The 27,965-nt window shown below is 39.2% G+C and overlaps 1 protein-coding gene across 1 annotated transcript in view; it reads right to left on the reverse strand.

The window, feature by feature from the left end:
* Window positions 1–27,965, reverse strand: part of COL11A1 (collagen type XI alpha 1 chain) — a 274,848-nt gene that overhangs the window by 9,656 nt on the left and 237,227 nt on the right. Inside the window, exons 55-63 of the mRNA XM_075002237.1 lie at window positions 20,962–21,015; window positions 20,274–20,381; window positions 20,135–20,188; window positions 8,761–8,814; window positions 8,005–8,112; window positions 7,302–7,355; window positions 7,162–7,197; window positions 7,005–7,058; window positions 2,398–2,647 (exon numbers count right to left, since the gene is read on the reverse strand). Of these exons, the coding sequence (XP_074858338.1) occupies window positions 2,398–2,647; window positions 7,005–7,058; window positions 7,162–7,197; window positions 7,302–7,355; window positions 8,005–8,112; window positions 8,761–8,814; window positions 20,135–20,188; window positions 20,274–20,381; window positions 20,962–21,015 (772 nt within the window). The remainder of the gene's footprint in view (window positions 1–2,397; window positions 2,648–7,004; window positions 7,059–7,161; window positions 7,198–7,301; window positions 7,356–8,004; window positions 8,113–8,760; window positions 8,815–20,134; window positions 20,189–20,273; window positions 20,382–20,961; window positions 21,016–27,965) is intronic.

Here is a 27,965-nt window from a genome sequence, read left to right on the forward strand (position 1 = left end):
TTTAGCTGCAAAGCTAAAGTTGTATTGATTCAAAGATTGGAAGAAAAAATAATTTCTTTTGTCTTTGTCTTTATGCTCTTGTAGGGAAGATAAAACCAGCCTCAGTCTTTTTATTTCATTTTAGCTTCTATTTTACTTCAGGTCATGACTCCCTTTGTTTGCTGAGGACTTTAGTAAGTCTTTTGCAGAACTGGTGAATAGCACCACAGGAGGCTGAAATACAAGGCAGAGCTCTGAGAGAGACCCCAACTGAAAGGAGAAGGTATGTTTTATATATCGACCTCCAGTCACTTCAACTTCCAGATCCTCCAGTTAAAGGAAAGTCAGAACCTGATATTTCAAAATGTTGAAAGAAAAACAACCAGAAAACATGTAAACCTTCATCAGAAAGGAGTAGTTCAATCCCTGGGCAGGACTGGTATGTTCAGATACTGCCCCTGTGTAAAGGCTGCTGTGGAGCTGCATAGTCATAGGAGGCTACCTTTCGGAAAGTCCAGGTCTGTAGTGACAGGGTGCTTGCTACTACGCACCTCTGTGAAGTTCAGTTTATTTCTCCTCCTCTGTTAGCTGGTGCATGCTTGGACCACAGCTGTTGTCCTTGTTTTACACCTGAAATTATGCATCTGCAGTGGCAGTGCTGATAGAAATTAGGGGAGCCTCAGGTTCAAGTGTTTTACCACTATGTTGCCAAAGCCTGAAGCTGCATTTACAGGAGGCTCAAATGTTTCTGTACAATAAAAACACTGCAATGTCTGATGAGACAATATAACGGCAAAGACATTTGAACACATCTGAGCCTTTTCTGCTCTACAGCTTCCGTTCCTCTTTCCAGTGGTGCATATGCCCTGTTGGGAATTATGGGCCCTGAAAAGGATAATATAGACAAGGACTGAGGGTAAATGCTCTCATCAGTCTTTGAGGTGACTGCTAATATTCATTCTAATTATATTAGTGTTTTCTGTGGTGTGAACTACCACCACCAGCTAATTTCACATAACTGGGAGGCCAGCATATAGAAAAGGTTTTCAGTCACTACCATGCTACCGTCTTATACCACGTGCTACGCAAAGAGCAGGTTTCTGAAAAGTGTGTCTCACCAGTCCTTTCAATAATACTGTCTCCTGAATGTCAAGTATGGAACATAAAGGTATAAGTATGTATGATATCTGAAATAAGCTACAGCTGTTTAAGCCTTCTTTGATCAGACTATTTTTATCTGAAATAGACAGTCCTGACAGCTAGCATCCTACTCCCAAGAACTTTGTAATGAAATGAATGTTTTCACTTTTATTTTAACCAAATTAAACCCTCATCCATATTAAAACAAAAGCTCCAAATGATAAATAAATACTGGTATGTGAACAAGTCAAGAGACTTTCTACAAAAGACAGTCATTATAATGGAGGTACTGAATTGTAAAATATGTACTTCTCATACAGCACATTTACTATTTAATTGTTCCTCAAGGCAACCATCTGTTTTTCATCTGTCTAGAGTGAAGACAATAAGTATTATTAAATTGTCAAAATGTATTTTGCTCCCCTTTTAAAATGTGAGAAAATTATTTTGAAAGGAAAGAACTATTCAAAATATAAAAGTAGGAGAGCTGTGTGAAAGTTAGACTTCATTTCAAGCTTATCAGAGAGGAAGCTCGGTTTAAAACAATAAATAAATAAAACTATTTGTCTGAAACATTGTCTAATTTATGACTCTGCATTTTATTAAACTTTAATGCCAAAAAATACTAGTCTTAATATTTCCATATAAACTTGACTATGTCCATATATTTCAGATAACTCTCTATTATTTTTGCTTAATGTGTTTTCAGGATGAAAAAAATATGGAAGAATTTATTGCACAAATATTCAGTAATCTCCTGTACAATTCACTGATCCTTTTATAAATTTTGGACTAATGTGTATTCAGCATCCAGCCAGCCACCACCAGGTTTAAAATAATTATATCTTTTGGGTGAAATCGTGGCATCATTAAGTCAGTGGTTAAGCTCCCATTGACTTTACCCTTTGTTCTTTGGAAAATGTGGTTTCGTAAAATTCAAAGCCTACCTTTCTAAATAAATGTTTAAACTTTTCTTTATCTCCTTGATAATATCCTTTTTGTAATACAATTTGTAAAAGCTGTAAATCTAAAACTAACCTGACTGTATTGCATATGTAATGAACTCTTGCTCCACAAACAAAGAATATCTATAGCTGAAATTAAACTGCCTATGTTTATAGATGGCTTTTTTGCCTGCAAGAATGGGTTTAATGATCATTTGCTTTGCTTTTATTTAAAGACTATATAAACCATATAACTAGAATTAATGATCTGACAATATAATTTAGTAAATCATAACCCCAGCCCTGCCTCTTTTGTCATGCAATATTAACATACCATCCGGGAAATCTGGATGACAGAGTTGTAGGTCTTTGCAAGTTCGGGCTGGGTTGTTCTGAGTGCCCATTGGATACTTCATATGCTCAATATCTTGCTTCAGAGAATTGAGTGAACCAAAGATTTCCTCCATGCCATCAGAGTAATCCAGGATGTTATCAGCTGCATCAGACAGCATGTAATCGGAAGATCTTCTTGTCTTTTTGGGTGTCTGGATTGGCAAAGGTTGGATAACTTCCCCTGGGGGACCCTGTAAAATATATCACATATTTTGGTTGCCTTTTAAATTTCATTTTCCAGCTGCATAAAGAGATAGATGGATGGAAAGCCTGGCTGGAGGTAGTTTGGTCTGGATCTTTTTTATTATTTTTCTTAGATCTTTTGGCTTGGTCAAGGGTTAATTACAGAAAGAGAGTGAGAGATTGGGAGATTCTGCCAGGCTCTTCTATGGGAGCAAATAAGGGTGAATGCCATATGGACCAAAACTGCAATCTATGGCTGTGTCTACACGTGCCCCAAACTTCGAAATGGCCATGCAAATGGCCATTTCGAAGTTTACTAATGAAGCGCTGAAAGGCATATTCAGCACTTCATTAGCATGTGGGCAGCAGCGGCGCTTCGAAATTGACGAGCCTTGCCGTCGCGCGGCGCGTCCAGACGGGGCTCCTTTTCGAAAGGGCCCCGCCTACTTCGAAGTCCCCTTATTCCCATGAGCTCATGGGAATAAGGGGACTTCGAAGAAGGTGGCGTCCTTTCGAAAAGGAGCCCCGTCTGGACGCGCCGCGCGGCAGCAAGGCTCGTCAATTTCGAAGCGCCGCTGCCGCCCGCATGCTAATGAAGCACTGAATATGCATTTCAGCGCTTCATTAGTAAACTTCGAAATGGCCATTTGCATGGCCATTTCGAAGTTTGGGGCACGTGTAGACACAGCCTATGTGCTCAGAAAGATGTGGGGAATGCATTATATCTGCTCCCCAGAGGGTCCACAGTGCCCCAAAAGGGAGCAGGGAAGAGGCAAGCCTGGGTTCCACCATGCTGCCTAGTAGAACTGACCAGCTACTTGGAGAAATCTAAGTTGCTCCCAAACATAAGAACATAAGAATGGACATACTGGGTCAGACCAAAGGTCCATCCAGGCCAGTAACCTGTCTGTTGACAGTGGCCAGTGCCAAGTGCCTCAGAGGGGGTGAACTGAAGACAGTGATCAAGTGATTTGTCTGCCGCCATTCATCTCCAGCCTCTGACAATCAGAGGCGAGGGACACTGTTCCTAACCTTGGCTAATAGCCTGTTATGGACCTAACCTCCATGAATTTATCTAGCTCTTTCTTAAATTCTGTTCTAGTTCTAGCCTTCACAGTCTCCTCTGGCAAGGAGTTCCACAGGTTAACTATGTGCTGAGTGAAGAAGAACTTTCTTTTATTCGTTTTAAACCTGCTACCCATTAAATTTCATTTGGTGTCCTCTAGTTCTTGTATTATGGGCACAAGTAAATAACTTCTCCTTATTCACCCTCTCCACACCTGTCATAATTTTATATAGCTCTATCATGTCCCCCCTCAGTCTCCTCTTTTTTAAACTGAAAATTCCCAGTTTTTTTTAGCCTCTCCTCATACAGGACCTGTTTCAAGCCCCTAATCATTTTAGTTGCCCTTTTCTGAACCTTTTCCAGTGCCAGGATATCTTTTTTGGGTGAGGAGACCACATCTGTACGCAGTATTCAAGATGTGGGCGTGCCATAGATTTATATAGGGGCAGTAAGATACTTCTTGTTTTATTGTCTATCCCTTTTTTAATAATATCTAACATCCTATTTGCCTTTTTGACAGCCTCCGTGGATGTTTTCAAGGAACTATCCACAATAACTCCAAGATCTCTCTCCTGATTAGTTATAGCTAAATTAGCCCTCATCACATTGTGAGTATAGCTGGGGTTATTTTGTCCAATGTGCATGACCTTACACTTATCCACATTAAATTTCATTTGCCATTTTGTTGCCCAATCACTCAGTTCGATGAGATCTTTTTGAAGTTCTTCACGGTCTGCCTTTGTCTTGACTACCTTGAACAGTTTAGTGTCATCTGCAAACTTTGCCACCTCACTGCTCACCCCCTTCTCCAGATCATCTATGAATAAATTGAACAGGATTGGTCCTACGAGTTACTCTGCTCCATTCAGAAAATTTACCATTTATGCCTACCCCTTGTTTCCTGTCTTGTAACCAGTTCTCAATCCATAAAAGGAGCTTCCCTCTTACCCCATGACAACTTAATTTACATAAGAGCCTTTGATGAGGTACTTGGTCAAGGGTTTTCTGGAAATCTAAGTATACCATATCCACTGGATCTCCCTTGTCTGCATGTTTGTTAACCCCTTCAAAGAACTATGACAGGATTAGTAAGACATGATTTCACTCTGCTGAAACCATGTTGACTTTTGCCCATCAAATTATGTTCTTCTATGTGCCTGACAATTTTATTCTTTATTATTATTTCAACTAATTTGCCTGGAACTGACATTAAACTTACCGGCCTGTAATTGCCAGGGTCACCTCTAGAACCCTTTTTAAATATTGGTGTCACGTTAGCGATCTTCTAGTCATTGGGTATGGAAGCTGATCCAAAGGACAGGTTATAAACTAGTGTTAATAGTTCTGCAATTTCCCATTTGAGTTCTTTCAGAACCCTTGGATAAATGCCATCTGGTCCCGGTGATTTGTTAACATTAAGTTTATCTATTTGTTTCAAAACCTCCTCTAATGATACTTCAGTCTGGGACAGTTCCTCAGTTTCATTTCCCACAGAAAATGGTGAAGGTTTGGGAATCTCCCCAACATCCTTGGCTGTGAAGACTGAAGTCTCTTAGTATGTTTTTTAACTTGGGGTATACATTTAAGTTGGGCCTCTATTATAGTGTATTTGAGAAGCTTCCATGCAGCTTGCAGGGTTTTTGTTCTAGTCACTCTGCCTTTTAATTTCTGTTTAACTAACCTCCTCATTTTTGCATAATTCCCCCTTTTGAAATTAAATGCCGGAGTATTGGACTGTTGAGGTGTTCTTCTCACCACAGGAATATTAAATGTTATTACATTATGATCACTATTCCCAAGCGGTCCTCTAATACTGACCTTGTGGACCAGATCCTGCACTCCATTCAGTACTAAATCGAGAATTGCTCCTCCCCTTGTGGGTTCCATACGATCTGCTCCAAGAAGCAGTCATTAACAGTATCGAGAAATCTCATTTTTGCATCTCATCCTGATGTGACATGTACCCAGTCAATGTGGGGATAATTGAAATTTCCCCATTACTATTGAGTGTTTTATTCTGGTAGCCTCTCTAATCTCCCTTAGCAGTTCAACATCACTGTCACTGTCCTGATTGGGCGGTTGATAATATATCCCTACTGCTATATTCTTAGTAGAGCTTGGAATTACTATCCATAGTGATTCTAAGGAACATTTTGATATATTTCAAATTCTTATTTCATTTGATTCTACATTATCTTTCACATACAGTGCCACTCCGCCACCCACACAGCCCATTCTAACCTTCAATATATTTTATATCCTGGTATGATTGTAACCAGTTCGTTGTCTTCATTCCACCAGGTTTCCCTGATGCCTATTATGTCAATTTCCTCCTTTAATACAAGGTACACTAGTTCACCCATCTTATTAGTCAGACTTCTAGAATTTGTGTACAAGCATTTTAAAGATTTGCCTCTGCTTATTTGTCTTCCCATCCCAGATGTATTAGATTCTTTTATACATGATTGTTCGTCTGATGTAGCCCATTGTTTGATATCTCACCTCCTCTCCTTTTCACTAAAGCCTAGAGTCTCTCTATCGATAGATTCTCCTCTAAGAGGAGTTTCTGTCCGATCCATGGGCTCCTCTGCACCAATTGGCTTTCCTCCATCTCTTAGTTTAAAAACCGCTCTACGAACTTTTTAATATTTAGTGCCAGCAGTCTGGATCCCCTTTGATTTAGATGGAGCCCATCCTTCCTGTATAGGCTCCCCCTCTCCCAAAAGTGTCCCCAGTTCTGAACAAATCTAAACCCCTCCTCCCTACACCATCATCTCATCCACGCATTGAGATTCTGAACAGGGTGCAGTTCTGGGATTCCTTGTCCCAGTGCACCTGGGAATCAACAACAGCCAGTCTGTCTCTTATGCTCACACTCTGGAATGAAACTAAAACCATTTGAAATTTCCATAGAACTAGAATTCCTCCAGCAATTGCATTTCAAATCCATTTCAAGAAAATCAAAAATGTTTCACTTTCTTTTTGACTTTCTGCCTTTCATAAAATCAAAAAATGGATAATCAAAATGTTTTATTCTGCAAAGGGAAGACTTTTTTTTCTTCACATTTTTGTTTCAGAGTGAGTTTTTGTCAGAGACATCACACTACCATGAATTATGTTTTGCATTTATGGACTGGAATTTTCCAACAGAAAAACATTTGGTTTGAAAAATTCCCAACCAGCTCTAATATATTTCTTTTCTGTGACTTTACGAAGTCCTACCTGCCAGGGTTACAAAACAGGGTCATTTGGAGTGGACTATTAACTGAATGCATTGTTAAATAAGTGATTTTACTTACGGGAGGACCTGGGGGGCCAGGTAAACCACTATCACCCTTTTGGCCACCAGGACCCTGCAAATCGGTGACAGAAACACGATGTTAGACATCTTGAAAACCAAAACAGCAGAATATTATTTTAAGGAAACACCAACCCCAAGGGAGAAGAGTTACTTACAGTGGATCCTTTGGAACCCTTCGGACCTTGAGGACCCTAGGGAACAATGGACACAATTATGCTGTATTGTACTCAAGCTAACACAGGAATATTTTAAAATAAGCAATACGTGGCAAGACCCTTTGTATGTAATTACTTACAGGTAAACCAGGAGGTCCAGGGGGGCCGAGTGGGCCAGCGGTACCAGGAATGCCCTAAAGAAGAATAAGCAGAAAATAAGTTATTCTTGCTGCACTGGTTCTGCTATATGGAGCAACAGTGACTGAGACAAAAAGATGAATAGTTAAGTATAGCTACAGTAGTTTTATGTGGGGTTTGAGTTGGGTTAACAATCTGCTCCCTGTTTTATAATTAACAATATGACATGCTCATTTAAATTCTGTTTTTGGTCCCCTTACCCTTTCAGGTTTAGAAAGCCCCTTCCCCATCCACTGACAAATCCTCTGTAAGGCTCACTTTTGACAGCCTGCATACAAAACAGTGCCAGCTGACAAAAGCTAGCCCGATTATGAGCTACATTCTGAGCACAGGTAGTATACATGAAAATGATTAGCAAACTGTTGTGACCATGTCCTCCAACTTTTTTTTTATTTCATCTACATACTCAGTCTTGTCATTAAGCTAGATTCTGAGCTCATTAGCTTTATGCAACATTTGTACAGCACCTAGCACATTGGAATCTTTCTTCCCAAATGTGGATTCTAGGTGGTGCTGCAATTTAAATGCAGCTGATATAAAAATCTGTGCAAAGGGTTTAGAATTCAAATTCTCTTCTTCTTGACTTGGCAGATAGGATAAGCTTGTACAAGTACTGCAATGGAATCAAAAGTATATTTTACTAACTGTGTCACCCTTGGGTCCAAGAGCCCCTTGTGGACCTGGAAGTCCCCTGTCGCCCTTTTCACCCTGTTCTCCAGGAGGTCCAATGAGACCAATCAGACCGGGATGTCCCTAGAAAAGAAACAGAGAAAAATAAAATTGATGGTCAATGTATATGAATACACATAAATTAAATGAACAATCTATTCTGATAGCCTAGGTTACTGAAAAGTCATCACTGAGGGTATTTAAAAAGAGATACTAAAAATCCTAAAAGACAGTAGGCACACAATTAATCTGCAGGTACAGTTGCCGTGATAGCTCAGTGGGTTTGGGGTACTTATTTCCCTTATAATCCTTTGACAAGCCCATCCTATACCCTTAAAGTCATGACTGCAATTAATTCACACTAAAGACAAATACAACTTTTATTCTATATTTTGTTGCGTTTTATATATAAAATCCCCTAATATGTCTTTTTTGCATTTGTGAATTTATGCTTTTCCACTATGAATTTCTCTGGGTTTTTACTAACAGAGAAAAGATGTTCTTTTCTTTCTATCTCTGGGATAGGTAGATATGATGTACCATTTCACTATTATTTGCAGTAGTCAATGGACTGATGAGTGCCATGGACCTGTCTTACTTTCATGTCACTAGGGCATCTTAAACACAACAACATAGGTGTTATGCACTTGGCCAACATGTAGCTTTTAGGTTAATGTGATAATTACAGAACCTTTCTCAAACTGAAGCACAAAGGGATAAATTTCCACCTACCTTCTCACCCTTGGAACCTGGATCCCCCTTCAGTCCAGGCAAGCCAGGTGGACCCTAAATAGGTCAATGGAAATTAAGTTAAATGATATTTTAAATGACATGGCATGCTGCACTATGATGTTTCACTGAAACAATAACAATACTGTAAGTTCATGTGTGGTGGCCTTCAGTTGCTAATGACCTGAGTGTACAATTTAGGACACAAGTTAATCTTTAAGTGAATGTTTTAAAAAACATAACTAACTCATTCTACCAATAGAATAGCTGGCTTTGCAGGACAAGGAAGGGAGAGTGAGGGTGTATGTGATTGACAGTGTAAAAGGAAGAGCTTGTTAAAGGTCAATTAAACATCTTGACGTGGCACTGAAAATACCCAGTGAAGAATGTGATAGTTAAACAAATTTTCTCATTTATGTTTTGTTGATCACATTAATTTTGCTTGTGGGCACTTTACATATTTTTCATTATTTATTCAACAGTTCTTGTTCTTTATTGTACCTATCCTGTTATGAAACAGTGGTAAAGAGACCTCTTAAGTTAATTAAGTTGGTAGTGTAGCTCAGTAATGTCTCGCAGACTCTTCATCAGGTGTCGTCTATTGATTTCCCAGTATTTTGTTATTGGTTTGAGAACCACACTGCATTTCACTCAGAGTTAGGGTATTATTTTAGGCACAGGGAGCTCAGAGTTTAATCCCTTGATATCACAAAATTCCTTTGTGACTTTAGGCAAGTTGCTTAGGTCCAGACTTTCTTTGTTGAGCACTATCACTTTTGAAAATGAGCCTTAGCTGTCTTAGTCATTTAGGGACAATTTAAAGGTATTTAGGTACTTAAGTTCCACTGATTTCAATGGGTGTTAGGCAGAGCAATATAAAAAAAAAGGGCCTTAGTCTTTCACTGCCTCAGTTCTCCATCTGTAGAATGGGGATTATAGCTCACAGGATACTATGAGGATAACACACTAAAAGCTAGGGCTATGTCTATATTTGTCCCCTCTTCAAAGGGGGTATCGTAACCAGGGTGATGTGAGATTACTAATGAAGTGCTGCAGTGAATATGCAGCACTTTATTAGGCAAATTCTCCCCTGTGGCAACTTCAACACATCAAACTTCAAAGTGCTGGCATGCCATGTAGCTGCGGGCACTTCGAAGTGCGCACACTACTTCAAAGTGCCTTTACTCCCCAAAATTTTGAGGCACGCTGGCACTTTGAAGTTTTATGCTTTGAAGTTGCCACAGGGGTGAATTTGCCTAATGAAGTGCTGCATATTCATTGCAGCACTTCATTAATCTCCCATCACCCTGATTACCATGACCCCTTCGAAGAAGGGGGCAAGAATAAACATAGCCCATGAGGTACTACAGTGGTGAGGCCCATATAAGTACCTACAATAAATATTTTTCTCTTAAAACTATGCCCCCAATCATTTATGCTGCATTGCCCACTTGTGAATGGTGCTTTCAAAATGAGAGTCAAACATGCTCTTGGCCCTAATTTTGGTTTGTAATTGGTCCTTGGGAAGCAAGGTTAATTCTGCTTCTGTCAGTGCTTGCCAAGAGACTTAAAAAGCAAAATGGCAACAAAGTGTGAAACTCTATAATATCCAGTTAGAATTCATGCTTGACAGGACACCACTGGGAAAATGTAAGGCCCAACCTTTCAAAAATGGTCACGAGTGGTTTTTGTTCCGTTAAGTTATCCAATGGCACAGTTGGGTTGGATTTCAGTACTGGGCTTTTATGCGGTGCTGTGTAGAGAGGTGTCATATTAAATTACAAGCACACAAACTAATCAGAACAACTACTCATGTTTTATGAACCTATATATGAAGATTGTCAGCTCTACTGTAAATTTTGTCCAAGTTGCCATGTTTCCAGATTCAGACATCATGACAGCAGTGTGCATAGATTGGACAATAGCTTAAGGACTATTCCATAAAAACTGGACCATACAAAATGTTCTCAAAACACTTATTTCACAGATATTTCAAAGGTAATTGCCTTCCAAATGGCAGCAGTCTGAATTTACCAAACTTTTTCAGTATCTTCCAGTATGTATCTTTTTAAAAAAAATTGGGAAAGCCTGCATACGGTATCCGTGATATAAAATAGTCTATTGCCAGAGCTGGTGTTTAGTCTGAACACTCATGACTCTGACATTGTGGCTCACACTCACTTTGTGAAGAAATGCAATTCAAATAAGGACTTAAAGTGGAGATTTTTGGAAAAAAAAATCAAAATGACAGCATTAGCACAATGTTGATATGAGTTGAAATTTCTTTCAGTATAATGTAAATATATCTCAAACTATATCACTGAGAGGAGATTGTGAAACTTTTATAGTCAATTTAAAAATCTTACTCTAATAAGGTACTATATTGTTAAATCAATCTCTGCAGTATAATGCTTATAAAGCAAGCAATTGTAACACTTCGAATACCCTTTTTATCTGCTGTTTTGTGTTTTTTTTAAAAGACCTCTGGAACTTTAGGAAAGCTACCGTGGAAACAGCCACTTATACACAGCCCGTAACATAAGAAACCACAAACACACAAAATAACATAAGAGATTAAGTGGTCTTAATGGTCATAATCTCATTTGCTGATAGCTGAGTTTACTGTTATCTGACTTAGTTTCAAAAGAGGCTAGACACAACCCTCAAAAGGATGCAGTGCTCAGTAGCTAATTTAGACATAGAAAATCTGAAATGTCAACAAATGGACACTGAGAGGGATCATTCCCAGCATTCCTGAGATGTAATGCAGGTTCCTGTGATGTGCAATTTGAAGACAGGCAAGTATAGTGGATGTGCAGAGCTAGAGGATTCTATTAGATCTGAAAAATCACCTTCCCAAGAGTACAAAATGGAAAATCCTGAAGCTGCTGTTCCCACTGTGCAAAGAATTTCTGATATAACATCTTGCCTCTTTGGTGCAAAACAACCTTCCCTAATTTCCATTTGTGAGTGAGTTTAGAACTCCCAAACGAGCATTTCCTTGAGGTAGATGTAGTGGACCATATTTTGTGAGGTTGCACTTAAGGAGGTAGTGAGAGTAAATTATGTAAGAATCTGGTTTAATACACAATCTTCCTCATGTTGTTCAGCCAATGCACTTCTTTTTGCTCTTTTGGATCAGGGCTTTCTTGGAAAAGAGGTTGTAGATCATGTTAAATTGGTGATTTTGTAATGCCTTCAAATGAGGGCTAAGCATTCATTTTCTCTTGTGTCTTAAGAGAGACCTGACTGTGGCATCTAGATTTCTGTATGGCCCTGCACCTAGCCAAAGTGTAAGATAGGGGGAGGTTCAGAGCTCAAGAGCTAGAATTCTGTCAAAGGAAAAGAAAGGGATGACAGAGGGATCTTGATCATCTCTCGGCTCCCTTAGACATCCACTCAGAAGTTTTTTGGAGCTCAAGGCTCAGCAGAACATCACACTGCAGAACGTACCACCTTGTTGTTTTTGGAGAATCCAGTGTAAAATGATGCTAAGAGAAACCCTCCACAGGGCTCCTCTAGTATGGTGCCAACTAGCAAGTAGGATAAAGCTGCAGGAAGCCAGAAGGTCTTTGAGATCCACACAGATATCACTGAGCTTTTACAGATCCCCTAGAGGTTCAGAGTGTTCAGAGAACTGTGAATCCCTGACTTATTCCAGCTCTCATAAAAGCAATGATTGACCGTGTAAGGTCTCTTCATAACCAATGAAAGAATTTGTAACAAACATCATTAAAGGACATGTATATAATTTTTCTTTCCTCTTCTGCCCGCCCGAGGTTTTTCTGTTAACGTTAACAGGATATATGAGAATTTTATTAAGATGTTAATCTTGTAATAGTGACAAGAAATGTGTTTATTTTTTTAAAAATAACTGGAAAGATAAGACAGGAATGGCTATTAAAAGAAATATTTGATAAGAAAATGTATGAAGCTAGCTTGGTTACTTCTCCTGTTCCTCCTCCCTCTATTCCCCCACCCCCATTTCTATGTCTGAAAACACTCTTCTCTTACAAACTTGATAAATCTCCCAATATTTATACAAGGAGTAATACTGATTTTGTTTAATTTGCATAGACCAAGGTGAAAATCCAAGTGCTGTAGGTCATATAAATGTGTAGGAGAGGCATTCATTTCTCAGAGCTGTTAATCTCACACGGCACATACGTACATTGGGGAGAGAGCTGCTAAAATGGCCCAGTATCTCATCACTGCTTCTCTTGTAGGCAGGGATATATGTGAAGTTATTATATGGATAGTAGCCATAAGTGCCTTTCAACATGGCATGGATTCAGAAGTGCCATAATTCTTCATGTACAACATTTTATTCAGTATGGACGTTTTCTATTTCTAGTTCAGAATACCAGTGGATGCTAATGCCTAGGCAAATACATAATTCATGAATAAAAGGGAAAAGGAAAACAGGGCTGATATGTTTTTAAGCTTCTGGAATATGGAATCTAACAGTTTCAGCTGCAGTGTGCTGCACTCTGCTGCATATCTGCTTTGGCATTCTTCTCACAACTGCAGTCCACAGGGGACGCAACCTAAACTCAGGAACTGCTCTCTCTGAACTTTATTTAAGATGTGAACCAAAGTTTAATGTGCTACTGTGAAAATATAATGATTTACTAGAGCTAACTAATCAACAGGCAATCCTGAATACTTACTTTCAGTGATATATAACTCATTAATACACTTTGCTGATTGAAATTGGGCATTTAAAAAAGCCTCAGGAGAGATCTTTAACTATGCATTTTATTTTAAATCCCATGGAATATTTTGCTGCTTATGTAATTTTAATTCAACTTAATTATTCATTACATATTTTGTTTTAGAAGAAGTAAAAAGATTCTTTGATTAAGGCTCAGTGCTGGAACTCTGGTGATCTGGGTTTAGTTCCTGATTCGTTCACGGATTTCTTGACTGACCTTGAGCAAGTCATTTAACCTTTGTGCCTCAATTTGCCCTCAGCACAAAGTAGACAACATAGAATCATAGAAGAGTAGGACTGAAAGGGACCTCGAGAGGCCATCGAGTCCAGCCCCCTGCCCTCATGGCAGGACCAAGCACTCTCAAGACCATCCCTGAAAGCCATCTATCTAACCTCTTCTTAAATATTTCCAGTGATGGAGATTCTATCACCTCCCTTAGCAATTCGTTCCAGTGTTTGATCACCCTGACAGTTAGGAACTTTTTCCTAATGTCCAACCTGAACCTCCCCTGCTGCAATTTAAGTCCATTGCCTCTTGTTCTATCCTCAGAGGCAAGGAAGAACAAGTTCCCTCCCTCTGCCTTATGACACCCTTTTAGATACCTGAAAACTGCTATCATGTCCCCCCTCAATCTTCTCTTTTCCAAACTAAACAAGCCCAGTTCTTTCAGCCTTTCTTCATAGGTCATGTTCTCTAGACCTTTGATCATTCTCGTTGCTCTCCTCTGGACCCTCCCCAATTTCTCCACATCCTTCCTGAACTGCGGTGCCCAGAACTGGACACAATACCCCAGCTGAGGCCTAACCAGCGCAGAGTAGAGCAGGAGAATGACTTCTCGTGTCTTGTTCACAACACACCTGTTAATGCATCCTAGAATCATGTTTGCTTTTTTTGCAACAGCATCACACTGTTGACTCATATTTAGCTTGTGGTCCACTATAACCCCTAGATCCCTTTCTGCTGTACTCATTCCGAGGCAGTCCCTTCCCATTCTGTATGTGTGACACTGATTGTTCCTTCCTAAGTGGAGCACTTTGCATTTGTCTTATTAAACTTCATCCTGTTTACCTCAGCCCATTTCTCCAGTTTATCCAGATCCTTTTGAATTATGACCCTATCCTCCAAAGAAGTTGCAACCCCTCCCAGCTTGGTATCATCTGCAAACTTAATAAGTGTACTTTCTATGTCAACATCTAAATCATTAATGAAGATATTGAACAGAACCGGTCCTAAAACAGACCCCTGTGGAACCCCACTAGTTATACTTTTCCAGCAGGATTGGAAACCATTAATAACTACTCTCTGGGTACGGTTATCCAGCCAGTTGTTCACCCACCTTATAGTAGCCCCATCTAAGCTGTATTTGCATAGTTTATTGATAAGTATATTATGTGATACCGTGTCAAATGCTTTACTGAAGACTAGGTATACCACATCCACCGCTTCTCCCTTATCCACAAGGCTCATTATTCTATCAAAGAAAGCTATTCGATTGGTTTGACATGATCTGTTTTTAACAAAACCATGCTGGCTGTTCCCTATCACCTTACCACCTTCCAAATGCTTGCAGATGATTTCTTTAATTACCTGCTCCATTATCTTTCCTGGCACAGAAGTTAAGCTGACTGGCCTGTAGTTTCCTGGGTTATTCTTGTTCCCCTTTTTATAAATGGGTATTACATTTGCCCTTTTCCAATCTTCTGGAATCTCTCCCGTCTCCCACGATTTTCCAAAAATGATTGCTAAAGGCTCAGATACCTCTTCTATCAGCTCCTTGAGGATTCTAGGATGCATTTCATCAGGCCCTGGTGATTTGCAGACATCTAATTTTTCTAAGTAAATTTTAATTTGTTCTTTTCTTATTTCAACTTCTAAACCTACCCCTTTTTCACTCGCATTCTCTATGTCAGGCATTCCTTCAGATTTCTCAGTGAAGACTGAAACAAAGAAAGCATTAAACATCTCTGTCATTTCCAAATTCCCTCTTACTGTTTCTCCCTCCTCACTGACCAATGGCCCTACCCTCTCCTTGGTCTTCCTCTTGTTACCAATGTATTTGTAAAAAGCCTTCTTGTTTCCCTTTATGCTTGTAGCTAGCTTGAGCTCATTTTGTGCCTTAGCCTTTCTAATCTTGCTCCTGCATGCTCGTGTTGTTTGCCTATATTCGTCCTTTGTAATTTGTCCTAGTTTCCATTTCTTATACGATTCCTTTTTTATTTTGAGATCATGCAAGATCTCCTGGTTAAGCCAAGGCAGTCTTTTGCCATGTTTTCTATCTTTCCTACGCAGCGGGATAGCTTGCTTTTGGGCCCTTAATAATGTCCCTTTGAAAAACTGCCAACTCTCCTCAGCCTTTTTTCCCCTCAGTTTAGCTTCCCATGGGACCTTACCTACCAGCTGTCTGAGTTTACCAAAATCTGCCTTCCTGAAATCCATTATCTCTATTGTACTGTTTTCCCTTCTACCCTTCCTTAGAATTGTGAACTCTATGATTTCATGATCACTTTCACCCAAGCATCCTTCCACTTTCAAATTCTCAATAATTTCCTCCTTATTTGTTAAAATTAAATCTAGAACAGCTTCCCCCAGTAGCTTTTTCAACCTTTTGGAATAAAAAGTTGTCTGCAATGCAATCTAAGAATTTATTGGACAGTCTGTCCCCTGCTGTATTAGTGGACTTCTCCCACTCTTGGTCTTGTCTATTTAGATTATACAAGCTTCAGGAAGGATCTGTCTCTCCTTACAGTGTTTTACACAACTGCACCCTCATCTTGTTTGGCGTCTCTGAAAGATACTGTAATACAAATTATATGTGGATTGATAGATATGATATGTTGCTGTTCATGGAAGACAATTTTAGCCCTGAAAAATGCATTAATAGATGTTCTGGAACTCTTTCTTGTTTATAAGATAGAAACACGGGTTTTGAACATTTGTAAAAATACATCTTGGTCATCTGAAGTGTGCTCATAAAATGTTCTAATCAATAAAAAATCAGTTTTCTTTTAACACACACAAAAGAAAGACAAAAGGTGTTTCAGAGGTGAAAGTCTTAACAAGAACCAAATCAGGGAGCATTTTACTTCAGATGAATTGCACATTTCTCAGCTACATTTATAAATAAATAAGTAAATAAATAAATAATAAACACATCTCCTAGAACTGGAAGGGACCTCAGGAGGTCATCTAGTCCAGTGCCCTGCCCTCTTGGTAGAATCATGCACCACCTCTGGCATCCATTTGCCTCCATCCCTAAATGGGCTCCTAAAGGATTGAACTCAGAACTCTAGATTTAGCAGGCCAATACTCAAACCACTGAAGTACCCCTCCCTCACAGCAGCAGTTGCATAGACTGTGACAACATGGTGATATGCTCTGCAGCTTTTATTGCAGAAACTCAGCACTCAGAAGAGAGGGAAAAGTGGGGCAGGAATCCTCTTTACAAATGATGTGTGATGCAGCTGTATCGTTAATCTGCAGAAGCTACTTCAGTCCTCTGGCCTATGTAGAAGCAGCTATCCCTACCCGTAAATGAGAAGAGGAGGGTCCAGGGATATTTCTCTTGCCTAATGTGTAATTGGTCAATGGCTGAATATCTAGATGGCAGTTGGTTTCAAGCGGAGTGCCGCAAGGCTCAGTTCTGGGGCTGGTATTGTTCAACATCTTTATTAATTACCTGGATGAGGGACTGGATTGCACCCTCAGCAAGTTTATGGATGACACAAAATTAGGGGAAGAGTTAGATATCCTGGAGGATAGAGAGAGAATCCAGAGTGACCTGGATAAATTGGAGGACTGGGCCAAAAGAAATCTGATGCAGTTCAACAAGGAGAAGTGTAGAGTCCTGCACCTGGGGTGGAAGAATCCCAAGCACTGTTATAGGCTGGGGACCGACTGGCTCAGCAGCAGTGTGACGGAAACAAACCTGGGGTTATGGTGGATGAAAGGCTGGATATGAGTAAACAGTGTGCCCTTGTAACCAAGAAGGCTAATGGCATACTAGGGTGCATTACAAGGGGCATTTCGAGCAGATCTAGATAAGTGGATGTTCACCTCTATTCGGCACTGGTGGGGCCACATCTTGAATACTGTGTCCAGTTTTGGGCACCCCAGTATAAAAAGGATGTGGATGTGCTGCAGCAGGTTCAGCAGAGGGCAACAAAAATGATTAAGGGGCTGGAGCAGAAGACCCATGAGGACAGGCTGAGGAATTTACGCTTGTTTAGTTTAAAGAAGAAAAGACTTAAGGGTGATTTAATAGCAGCCTTCAACTTCCTGAAGGGGCGCTCTAAAGAGGAGAGTGAGAAACTGTTCTCAGTGGTGTCAGGTGGCAGAACAAGGAGTAATGGTCTGAAGTTGAAGAGGGAGAGGTGTAGGTTAGATATTAGGAAAAACTACTTCACCAGGAGGGTGGTGAAGCATTGGAATGCGTTGCCTAAAGAGGTGGCGGATTCTCCATCCCTTGAGATTTTTAAGTCCCAGCTTCACAAGGTCCTGGCTGGGGTGACTTAATGGGGGTTGATCCTGCTTGAAGCAGGGGGCTGGACTAGATGACCTCCTGAGGTCCCTTCCAGCCCTATGATTCTATGTCATTTGAGAACTTGACACTTCCTTTTTCCCTTCACTCAACCTTGACTGTGTCCATGTTCTATTTCAAAGCTTTCTTGCCTAATATGTTGTGCTGAAAATGTATTAAACACCTTCTATTCAGCATCAGAATATTTATAACCTCCTCACTGCTGCGCAGGATCACCGCATAGACAGACCTTCTAGAACTTGCTCCCAGCTAAAAGCTTTAGAAAGAGCAAGTCCTGAAATACTGAATTTTTCAGTCTTCCTGGGGCCATTTTCTCTCTTGAAACCCAGCAACATTCTCCCTCCCCACCCTGCTTATGTCTGTACCCATCTTCATAGTTGGGGTAAATATATCAAATTCCTTATAAGACTGAAGAATGGGCTGATAAATGTATTCTAGACAATACAGAGGTATCTCAACTCAATTATTTTGAGAAATGAGAGATGCAAGACCTCTCTCAAGTATCAAAGCCAGATTGCTTTTGTTTAGCTGCATAGAGCTGTGCCAACTGGTCAGGTACTGTAGATTTAAAATTTTTTATATAATACAAGTTTAGATTGAGAACAGCAACTAACTACTGCTCATAATATTAGACTTTCTATTCTTCATTAAGGACTTATTTAGAAAACAATTACTCTACTTCCACCAAATACTAGGACTTGTAAGTGCTTCATTTCCTTTGGCCTTCATCATTAATGTGCAGTAATATTCACTTGGTCATTGAGCCACTTTTAAGAGATAAAGGAGTATTAAAAACCACTCAGCAGCAGCAGCCAGTGTTTTAAATTTTCCGGTGATTGTGGTGATTAGACATGTATATGAATTAATTTGTGAAGCATTAGTTCCATGCTTTATAGCCTTATCAATATTATAGTCACAAAATATAGTCTGATGCCTAATAAACTGCTCTGAAGTAACTTAAAACTGAAAGCATATTCTGAGAACTAGCTAAAGAGTTAACACAACAGTTCCTCAGGAAAGACAATCTTGCAGTAAGCTGCAAAGGTTTACAGATTTTCCCCAACGATGAACTGTATAGGTGTGTTCTTTTTGCTTTTGCTGATTTGTTTCATGAGCAGCAGTTAATATACTTGGTGACAATTCCAAATTACGTCTTCCCATCTAATCTGAATGCGTGGGGAGTAATAATGGCAAATATTATGGCAGCTCCAAAGATTCATCTGAAGTTGTGAGAAGGTGGAGCACTAGTGTAACAGCTCAGAGTCTAAATGAGAAGACAATGGGTAAATAAAGTATGTAGCAACACACAGGTTCTGGGAAGTATAAACATGAAGACTCAGAGATGAACTGAGTAATTTCTACCTCCTGTCATCTGTGACCTCTCTGATAGGTGGCCTTTTAGGGTGAGATCTTTAAAGGGCTCATTTTAAAGTGTCCAAATCCCATTGACTTTCAGTTGGAATTGGATGCCTGTTCCCCTCAAGCAGCTTTGTAAACCTCAGCCATAAACTATTTCTTTGGAAAGACATAGATAATTAAAGATGGAGTAGGCCCTAATTTGGTAGGAAAGCTGTCCTTGAGATCTGGTTAGGCATAAATCTCCCTTATCTTCCCTCTGATACTATATCTGAATATTCAGTGGTAGTCAAATCTTTTAGTCTTTCACATAAGAAGTTGCATTTGCCTCCAAAGCTTCCATAACCAACAATGACCCACTGAAATCACCACTGCTGAGGAAACAATGTTATTTCAACAGGGCTTTTTGTGGTTTCTGCTGCTAAAAATCTCATAAGCCTTTACATTCATTAGTGCTTATTTGAGGACAAACCTATTTTTGGAAATTCTACATTCTTGCACTTGTATATATTATTTTATAACACTGGGCAGAAATTCCAGGGAATTCCTTTCGTTATCCCAGTCTGATGCCACTAGTTGCTTTCCTCTATAATTGAATAAAGCATTTGTAAATCAGGCACTCAATAGTCTAATAAAGTGGAAGATAAAGTCTTGTTGTAACCTCCAACATGTACAATCAGTTTCTGGATAACATACATGGAGATATTAATGTTACAATTTTTAAAGGACTCTTCCTCTTTTTCATGAAATTTGAAGGAAGGATACTCACTATAGGACCAGGTGGGCCATCCTGACCTGGTGCTCCAGGTAGACCTTGTTCTCCCTATAGGAAACAATTAGATGCCTTTAAAAGGGGGATATGTCAGATAGAAAAGATAAAAATATTGTTATATACTCAGTGAACTCACCACAGGGCCAGGAATACCACGAAGACCCTCTGGACCAGGTTTTCCTGATGGTCCCTGAGGACCAACTGGCCCTGTTTTTCCAGGAGCACCTTCTGAACCAGGTTCACCCTACAAGGATCAGATCAGATAATTAGCGGAGTTGATTATCGATGGCACTGAAAGGGTGTGAAAGTGAGACACTTTCACACAATGAGCTTTTTACACACTTTTCCAACAGAAGATCACAATCTGAATCTGTTCCTCTCACGACAGACTTGGCCCCTGATTGATAACAGTGACAGACTATTCTAAGGTTATGGGGTGGACACAACCATTTTCTCCCTTTCTTTTGTGCACTAGGATGATGACCTGGCCCTGGATTTGTGAGGAGTGTGCACGGCAACCCATCAAAGACCTCGAGAAACTTCCTGGAAAAGGAATTCCTCTGCACTGCCTCCTACTGTACACTGTGCATTAAATACAAATGAGACATAACTGCTGGAAAACAATATTAAACAAAAGATTTTTTCAGCATATATCTTAAATTTATGCTCTTTTAGCTGAGTTATTCACAACTGAACTGTGATTACTTTGGTTGATTTATGATATATAGTGCATGTTTAGTAAACAGTGTAGGAAAAGCAAGATTTAGTTTTTGGAATGATTTTTGTATTTCACTATTTGGAACAGAAGCTCTTTTATTTATTACCTTAGCTCCTTTTTCACCTTGTCTGCCCTCAGCACCAGCTGCTCCAGGAGGGCCCTATAAAGGAAGGAAAAAAAATATTAGGTATGAGACAAACAGTGGTTCATAATTATAATATATAACGTTCTATTAAAATGGTGAAAATATCTGAAATTTTCTTACAATTTTCTATGTATCAGTGAATAATAAAATTAGAACATGTTAAAAATACTGTAAATGAAACATTTCATGATCATTTGCTCACTAAAATGGAAAAATTGCACTTAACCATCATTAAATCATTTTTATTTTCACTGTTTATTAGACATTTACAAATACATTAAATAGAAAATCAACTGCCTTTAATAAAAACAGGGCAAAGTGCATATCACAAATGAATAAATAAGATGAATATTTACACATCAAAAGAAATAAGAACATTTTATGAACCATAAGGAAAAGGCAAATGGTATTATGTACTAAAGGCAAGATTTCCAAATATGCTGAAAGTTGACCTGAATGTGATCCAAATGAAGTCAATGGGACTTCTACCATTCACTTCAAGTAAAACCTAGGTGGTGTTAGATTGTGCCATTGTAAGGAGAATGGCTCACGACACACACTTCTTCATCCTCTACATCCTGAAGAGACAAATTATGTCCATTGGTCTAAAATATTAGATCACAAATCTGTGTGTTTCTGCACTGGATGTTGCTCAGGGCTGCAATAGCAGTGTGTTGCGGAACAGCAATGAGGTTTAGCTGTAGAGCCCCAAAGTGGGAAAGGCATACCAACACTATCCTGGTTACAGACACTGCAAAAAGTGTGTTTTTGTTTCTTTCTTTCTTTTAAATAAAAGGGAATTTTTTCTCCTTACTAAACATAATGGCCGTTTCTACACATGCCACTTGTTCCAAAAGCGGCATGCAAATGAATGGCCCCTAAAATGCTAATAAGGCACGGATGTAAATTTCCAGCATCTCATTAGCATACTATCACATGATTTGGAGTCCAGAAGAAGCTCTTCTGGACTCCAAAACTGCATGTAGCAGCACGGCCTCTGGGGGATCTCCAGGAAGGAAATGCTCCTCTTGAACACTCACAAATCTTTAAAGTATGAGACCACATGATCTCCCTACAAGGCTAGTCTTTAGCTTTAGAAAGTTCTTTATTAAATGAGCTCCCCTCTGAAAAATACCCCCAGAACCTGGAACACTTTCTTACTAAGATTCACATGTCCATCTTTTTTATGAATAGTACAGGATATAGGAATTGCTCATCTTTAATCCTTAAAATGTTTAAATAAGAGAGTAGCTTTATTTGTTAATGTATGTCATACAGAAATGGTAACAAAGGGTTGAAAGGTTCTGCGGTGTTAGCAAAGCCAGTACTTTCTATTTGCTTTCTGCCCTTCCATTCAGAGTGATTTGGTGTGATCTCTGGAAAGTTTATTAGCATATGAATCAGTTCTTTTATTTTCTACATTTTTTCTGTAATGCTTTTACCTAAAGAATAAATGTATTTTCTTAGAAAGGTCTGTGTGGTAAATTATAACTCTGGTCAACAATTAGGGTGACCATCCGTCCTGTTTTCGGCAGGAATGTTCCATATTTGGGATGCCAAAAAGGTGTCCTCACTTATTTTAAAAAAGGGAGTAATTGTCCCGTACCTGCGGCCCAGGCGCAGCTGCCTGCCAGACAGCGTGTACTGTGTGTCAGTATGTGCTCTCCAACAGAGGGGGGCCGGCAGGTGAGCTGCAGAAGGGGGAGCACCACAGCTGCTCCATCTCAGTCACTTCTCCGAGGCTTGGGGAAGATGGGGCAGGGAGGAGCGCGCCCCATCTGCTCCATCCCAGCCACTTTCCTGAGGCTCAGGGAAGCAGGGAGCGCCACCCCCCATCCCGTTTCTGACCGTGGGAGATAAGGTCACCCTACCAACAATACTATTTGTACCTTCTGTGGAGAAAGAAAAATGCTGATGCTGTGTGTTTAGAACATCTGGCTTGCTGGGAACAACACTGAATGGAAAGAAACTGTGCAGCCTGGAAAATCTCTGGTCAGGAGGAAGAGAGACATGGGTCTCTGCACAAGAGAGGTGACATTTGAGTTGTAAGGCTAGAATGGTTGCCCTTGCTGGACCACACAGGTGGGACAGGCAATACAGGTACAGTTGCTCTGAACCATGTGAGACATCACTCCTCGACTTAACTTAAATAGAGTGTACTTAATCTATGGCTGGATTTGGCCTAAACTGTTTTATAGCCTGACACTTTATGTGGTCTGTTATATTGATGCACACCTAGAACAACTCCACTAAATTCAATGGAATTACTTCTGATTTACCTTCGTGCGCCAAGTATTCAGTCAGAAGTATACAGCTATGATCCAGTCATAACAGAAGTGAATGGAGCACCCACTATTTTTCCAGCAATATAGTGCACACTATTCCACTAGAAAGAGAAGTGAAGTAAACCATTCCCACTAAAGTTGTGGCAACCAGAATTAAACTACTTAAGTTGCAAGTTGACCATGTACTGTCTAGTCTTGTGAAAAATTCTGTGGGATTTTTATACTGACTGCTGGTTCAGCTTTACATAGCAGCAGCACAGTGCTCCCTAACAAAAACCGAATTGCCCAGTCTGGTGCTAACTTAAAGGAATACCAGGATTATTAGTGTGTCCCTTCTATCATCACCTGTTAACAACAAAAACCTCTGTCTTATAGATTTTTTTTCAGGTCCCAAGTCCAACAATGCTCAGCGAACAAGAGCTGAGAAGATCATGGCTTAAGATGTTCATAAGTAAAAAATGTTCACACTGCTTTGGAAAGAGACTGCTGAACTCTCTTTATGTTCAAATTCAAACACATGGTTTGAACCAGGATGCAAATTTTCTGTGACACTATGGGGGCTCTTTTGCATATTTGGCTTAATCTAATACTTGACTCCCCCCCACCCCTGCTCTCTGATTTGCTCGCCTTGATAATTTTTTTTCTGGTTTGTCAACCTTGATTACTATTTTGGTTCTCTGTGCCTTAAATATTGAGTCTGTTCTGGTCTGGCTATGGTCTGAAGAAGTGGGCCTGTCCCACGAAAGCTCACCTAATAAATTATTTTGTTAGTCTTTAAAGTGCTACTTTACTGCTTTTTCAGTTTGAGAATCTAAAAGGAGTTGAGTGCTGTGCACTTATTTGAGAAATATCGTCCCTGAATAATCTAAGTGTGCAGCTGCAATATCAGTTTGCACAGCTAAAAACACTGTGCTCACTAAATTATAAATACAATGAACCATGATTGCTAAACAAAAGGGGTGCATTCATTATCGAACAGTGCTAATGCGGCATCAAGTGCAAAATGGCTAAATGAACAGAGCTTCCTAACAGACTCCAGTTGCTGGCATGGAACAGATGGTGCTTCTGCAGAAAAAGAGAGCTAATTGTTATTTATCTTACTTTCCTATGCTTGAATTGCAACAGTGTATGGTAAATTTTAACCGAGATGGAAGTTCTCAATAACTTGAAATTAATGCCTGTTTTTCCCCCAGCTATCACTGTAATGTTTATGATTTTATGCTACGCTTTGATTTGGACGTATTGTCAGTCACATTCCACATATGCCTCCAAAGCAGATAAACTTTTCCTTGTTTTGATAGTACATTAACATTGAAGGTGGATTTTCTTGTCTTCATTATTTTCTGCTTCAGAATTTCCTGATAATTTTAAAATGCTATTCGCAGTCATCAGTCTTCTGATTGAAATATGCTTCTTAGTGAAGACAGCACAATTAATTATTTTCATGATACATCACCACTGTTCAGCAATTTGTTAAGGTCTGAATACCATCCGTGCATTTTCACTCAAGGGACAGAAAGGAACTCAGGTTCATTTTCAAGTGCAGTGGACATCCTGGTGAAGCAGCAATATGCTGTACTCACAATGGAAACAAAATACAGTGGATTTTTTTTTTTTTTTTAGAATGCGCTGAAATATTTTGTTTGGCTGCTGCTGTAACCCTTTCAGTAAGAAACTGCTCTTGGCTTTATACAGCTAGAATGATAATTTCACCATTAAACTTCAATGTTTTGCCAATCTACGAGTTCTTTAAGAAATGTAGGCCAAAAATATCACAAAACAAAGAAGAATATCTATATGGGATAGATTACAATTTTTTTTCTAACTTTGTACAACAATTAGGATATTTTCCTATATCTACCACGGTCACTCATGATCAATCAATATTAGGAAAATGCTCTGGCCTTGCCTAAGGAAGAGAAGAAAATATTTTTGAACACTCATCTTTTGTGTTGGAAATAGTACCATTCCTCATTAGAGCCTGCAAATTTCAGTGTACTCTTCCTTTAAAAGTGGGTGTTAAAATGGAATTGTCCCCATATATGTTTGATAATTCTTTCCTAGGGTTTCAGGTCATTTTTCTTAGCAAAACCTATGAACAGGAAAGTAATTTAACTGAGTAAAATTTAGTTTATCAGCTATAAAAATAGATTATGGACTATCAAAATAAAGAGGGTCTGTAACAATTATGTATTTGCATTTTGTGCAAAGTTTCACTGAATGGGATATGCAAAAATAAGCAGCATTATTCTAAATCAGCACTCATTGGAGTCCACAGGAGTTTAACATTGGATATATCAGAAGCAGAACTAAGACAATACAGAGTCCTTTATTAAAAATATATTGAATGGAGGGAGCTTTCTAATCAAATCATGATATTTTAGGGAGGTAGCTCTCCTCACTCCTCTCTTGTGCACAATCTTGGCAAACCAGAGAATATAGCCATTTGTACATTAACCATTAAGTTGTCACAACTAAATATTTCCCTTGCTAGAGCTGATGTCTCTAATTTTCTAAACAGATTCTAAATCCATGCCAGATTTGAATGCACAGTTACTGTGATTGTTTGCACAATAGCTATTTAAATGTACGAAGGCTTCTAAACATACTGGTTAGTTAGCTTAGTAAATACAGAGTACTAACAGATTTGTCCACACTGCTTGGGTGCTTAACTCTATTCAGGACTTTTTGTTTGTTTGTTCTTTAGAAAACAAAATAAATTAATAATAATAATAATAATACATACATGTTTTATTTAAATGATTGTCCATGTAACTTTTATCAGTAATTGTTAAAATGGGGATTCCATCCGCATTATTTTTTTCTTCACCCCTATAAACTCCATCATTCATTATGTTTTAACAAAAAAGGGCTATAGTCATTTTCTTCTAGCTTTCGAGTCTTAAGCATTGATTTAGCTGTGCCAAAACAGGACACTACTGCAAATTTCTCAATTTTATCTCTTTTCTGTAAGGCTTATTGAGAAGCAAGGCTAGTCCAAGTTCATCCTAGTTTTCTGGCTCTCTTTCAACATTTGCTCAGTTATATCTGTTTTGAGGCCTGTACTTGATGTGGTGACTCTGTCTCTTTTCTGTTTGGTTTTATGAGAAGTATTCCCATTCCAGGCATATTGAATTTTCCTGGCACAACCAAACCCCTGTGCAGCTTTAAATTATAATAAGAGGAAGCTGATACCAAATTTGGTGGTTCTAGTTCTTAGGCTATCTCTACACTTGCATTCCTGTTTCAAAAGAGGAATGCAACTGAGGGAAATCAAAAAATGCAAATGAAGTGCTGATTTACATATCTTGCACTTCATTTGCATAATCTCTTTTTGGAAGAGATACTTTCAAAAGAAAATAAGCAGTGCAGACGGGGCTCTTTTGAAAATAAACCCAGTCTTTGAAAGAACTTTTCTTCTATTTTGTTTCAGATGAATGGAAGCGTAGATGTAGCCTTACTGTTTAGGAGGAGGATCTGTTTAGGATCAAACAGACATTCTCCCTAAAATATGTAGTACATTACTATTGTGAAAATAAATTTAAATGTGGCATTTCATTCTGAAGACACACTGCTGTCTCATAAAATAGGCTATTCTAAGTGGTGCTGTTCAGAACTGCTTAGTAATATACACCTCTATAGCCTGAGCTCAGAAAGGTAACTTTAATGTGTGTTTGAGCGTATTAACTAGGACACTCAATTAGGGTTCTCCATTTTTGTTCAGTCACAGTCTACACACTTTCTTCTGTTGAATACTTAACAAAAGTGAATTAGAACTTCATTGTGCCCATAGTACAATGCTCTCTTCCTAGGAATGTCCACAAAAAGCTAGGGAACTTCAGCTATCACAACATGCTGATTCATACTTCTTAATATATATTGCTTGGCACAATATACCTGTGTGCCAAACGCCTCACTGGCTGTCTCTACTATTCAAGATCCAGGGCACGGTGCTGGTTCTGAATGCCAAAGCCCTTTGTGTCATTTCCAGTCATTTCCCAAATTGCTTCTCCCTCTGCTTCCGGTTAATCACTAGGCTGAAATTCACAACAGTGGATACTAAATTTGGAAATCCCTATAGCCAGAGAACAGGAACTGAAGTCTTCTAGGACACAGTTGAAAACCCGTCTTCTTGCATATGTCCTTGTCAAAGATATTTGGGAGCTGTTTGACTGGGGCATCTTCTGGGGAACCAAATTTATGATTGATACTATAAGGATCCCAAATTCCTAAACTGAGAAACCTGAAATAATCTCATAAGCATGATTTACCACAACTGGGGAAAGAAATCAGATTCAAGGAAAACCTTATACGCCAGATTTTTGGCAGACAGGAAAAAAAAATTCCTCCATAGACCATAGTGATCTTTTCCTTTGTTTTGATTTATTTATTTCAGGACTTAAGAATGACCAAAACTCATGAGGTAGGGACACCAGCATTTTGGAATAGACAGTTTCATAAAAATGGGGCGGGGAATGTCTGTGTTTGTGTTCAGATCTGACCTAGAGTAGCTGATTTTGGATGAGTGGCGGGGGAAGCATTTGATTTGGAGGGAGGGGCAGCAGCAATATGTGACTGTGGGGCAATGACAGATGTGATTTGAGGAGGAAAAGCTGGGATGGGACTTGTGAATAGAAGCATATGGCTGAAAGGGAAAAGGAGGTGTTGTGGGAAGCAGAA

Source organism: Carettochelys insculpta, chromosome 9, assembly GCF_033958435.1.
Source record: "Carettochelys insculpta isolate YL-2023 chromosome 9, ASM3395843v1, whole genome shotgun sequence".
NCBI classification, from domain to species: Eukaryota; Metazoa; Chordata; order Testudines; family Carettochelyidae; genus Carettochelys; species Carettochelys insculpta.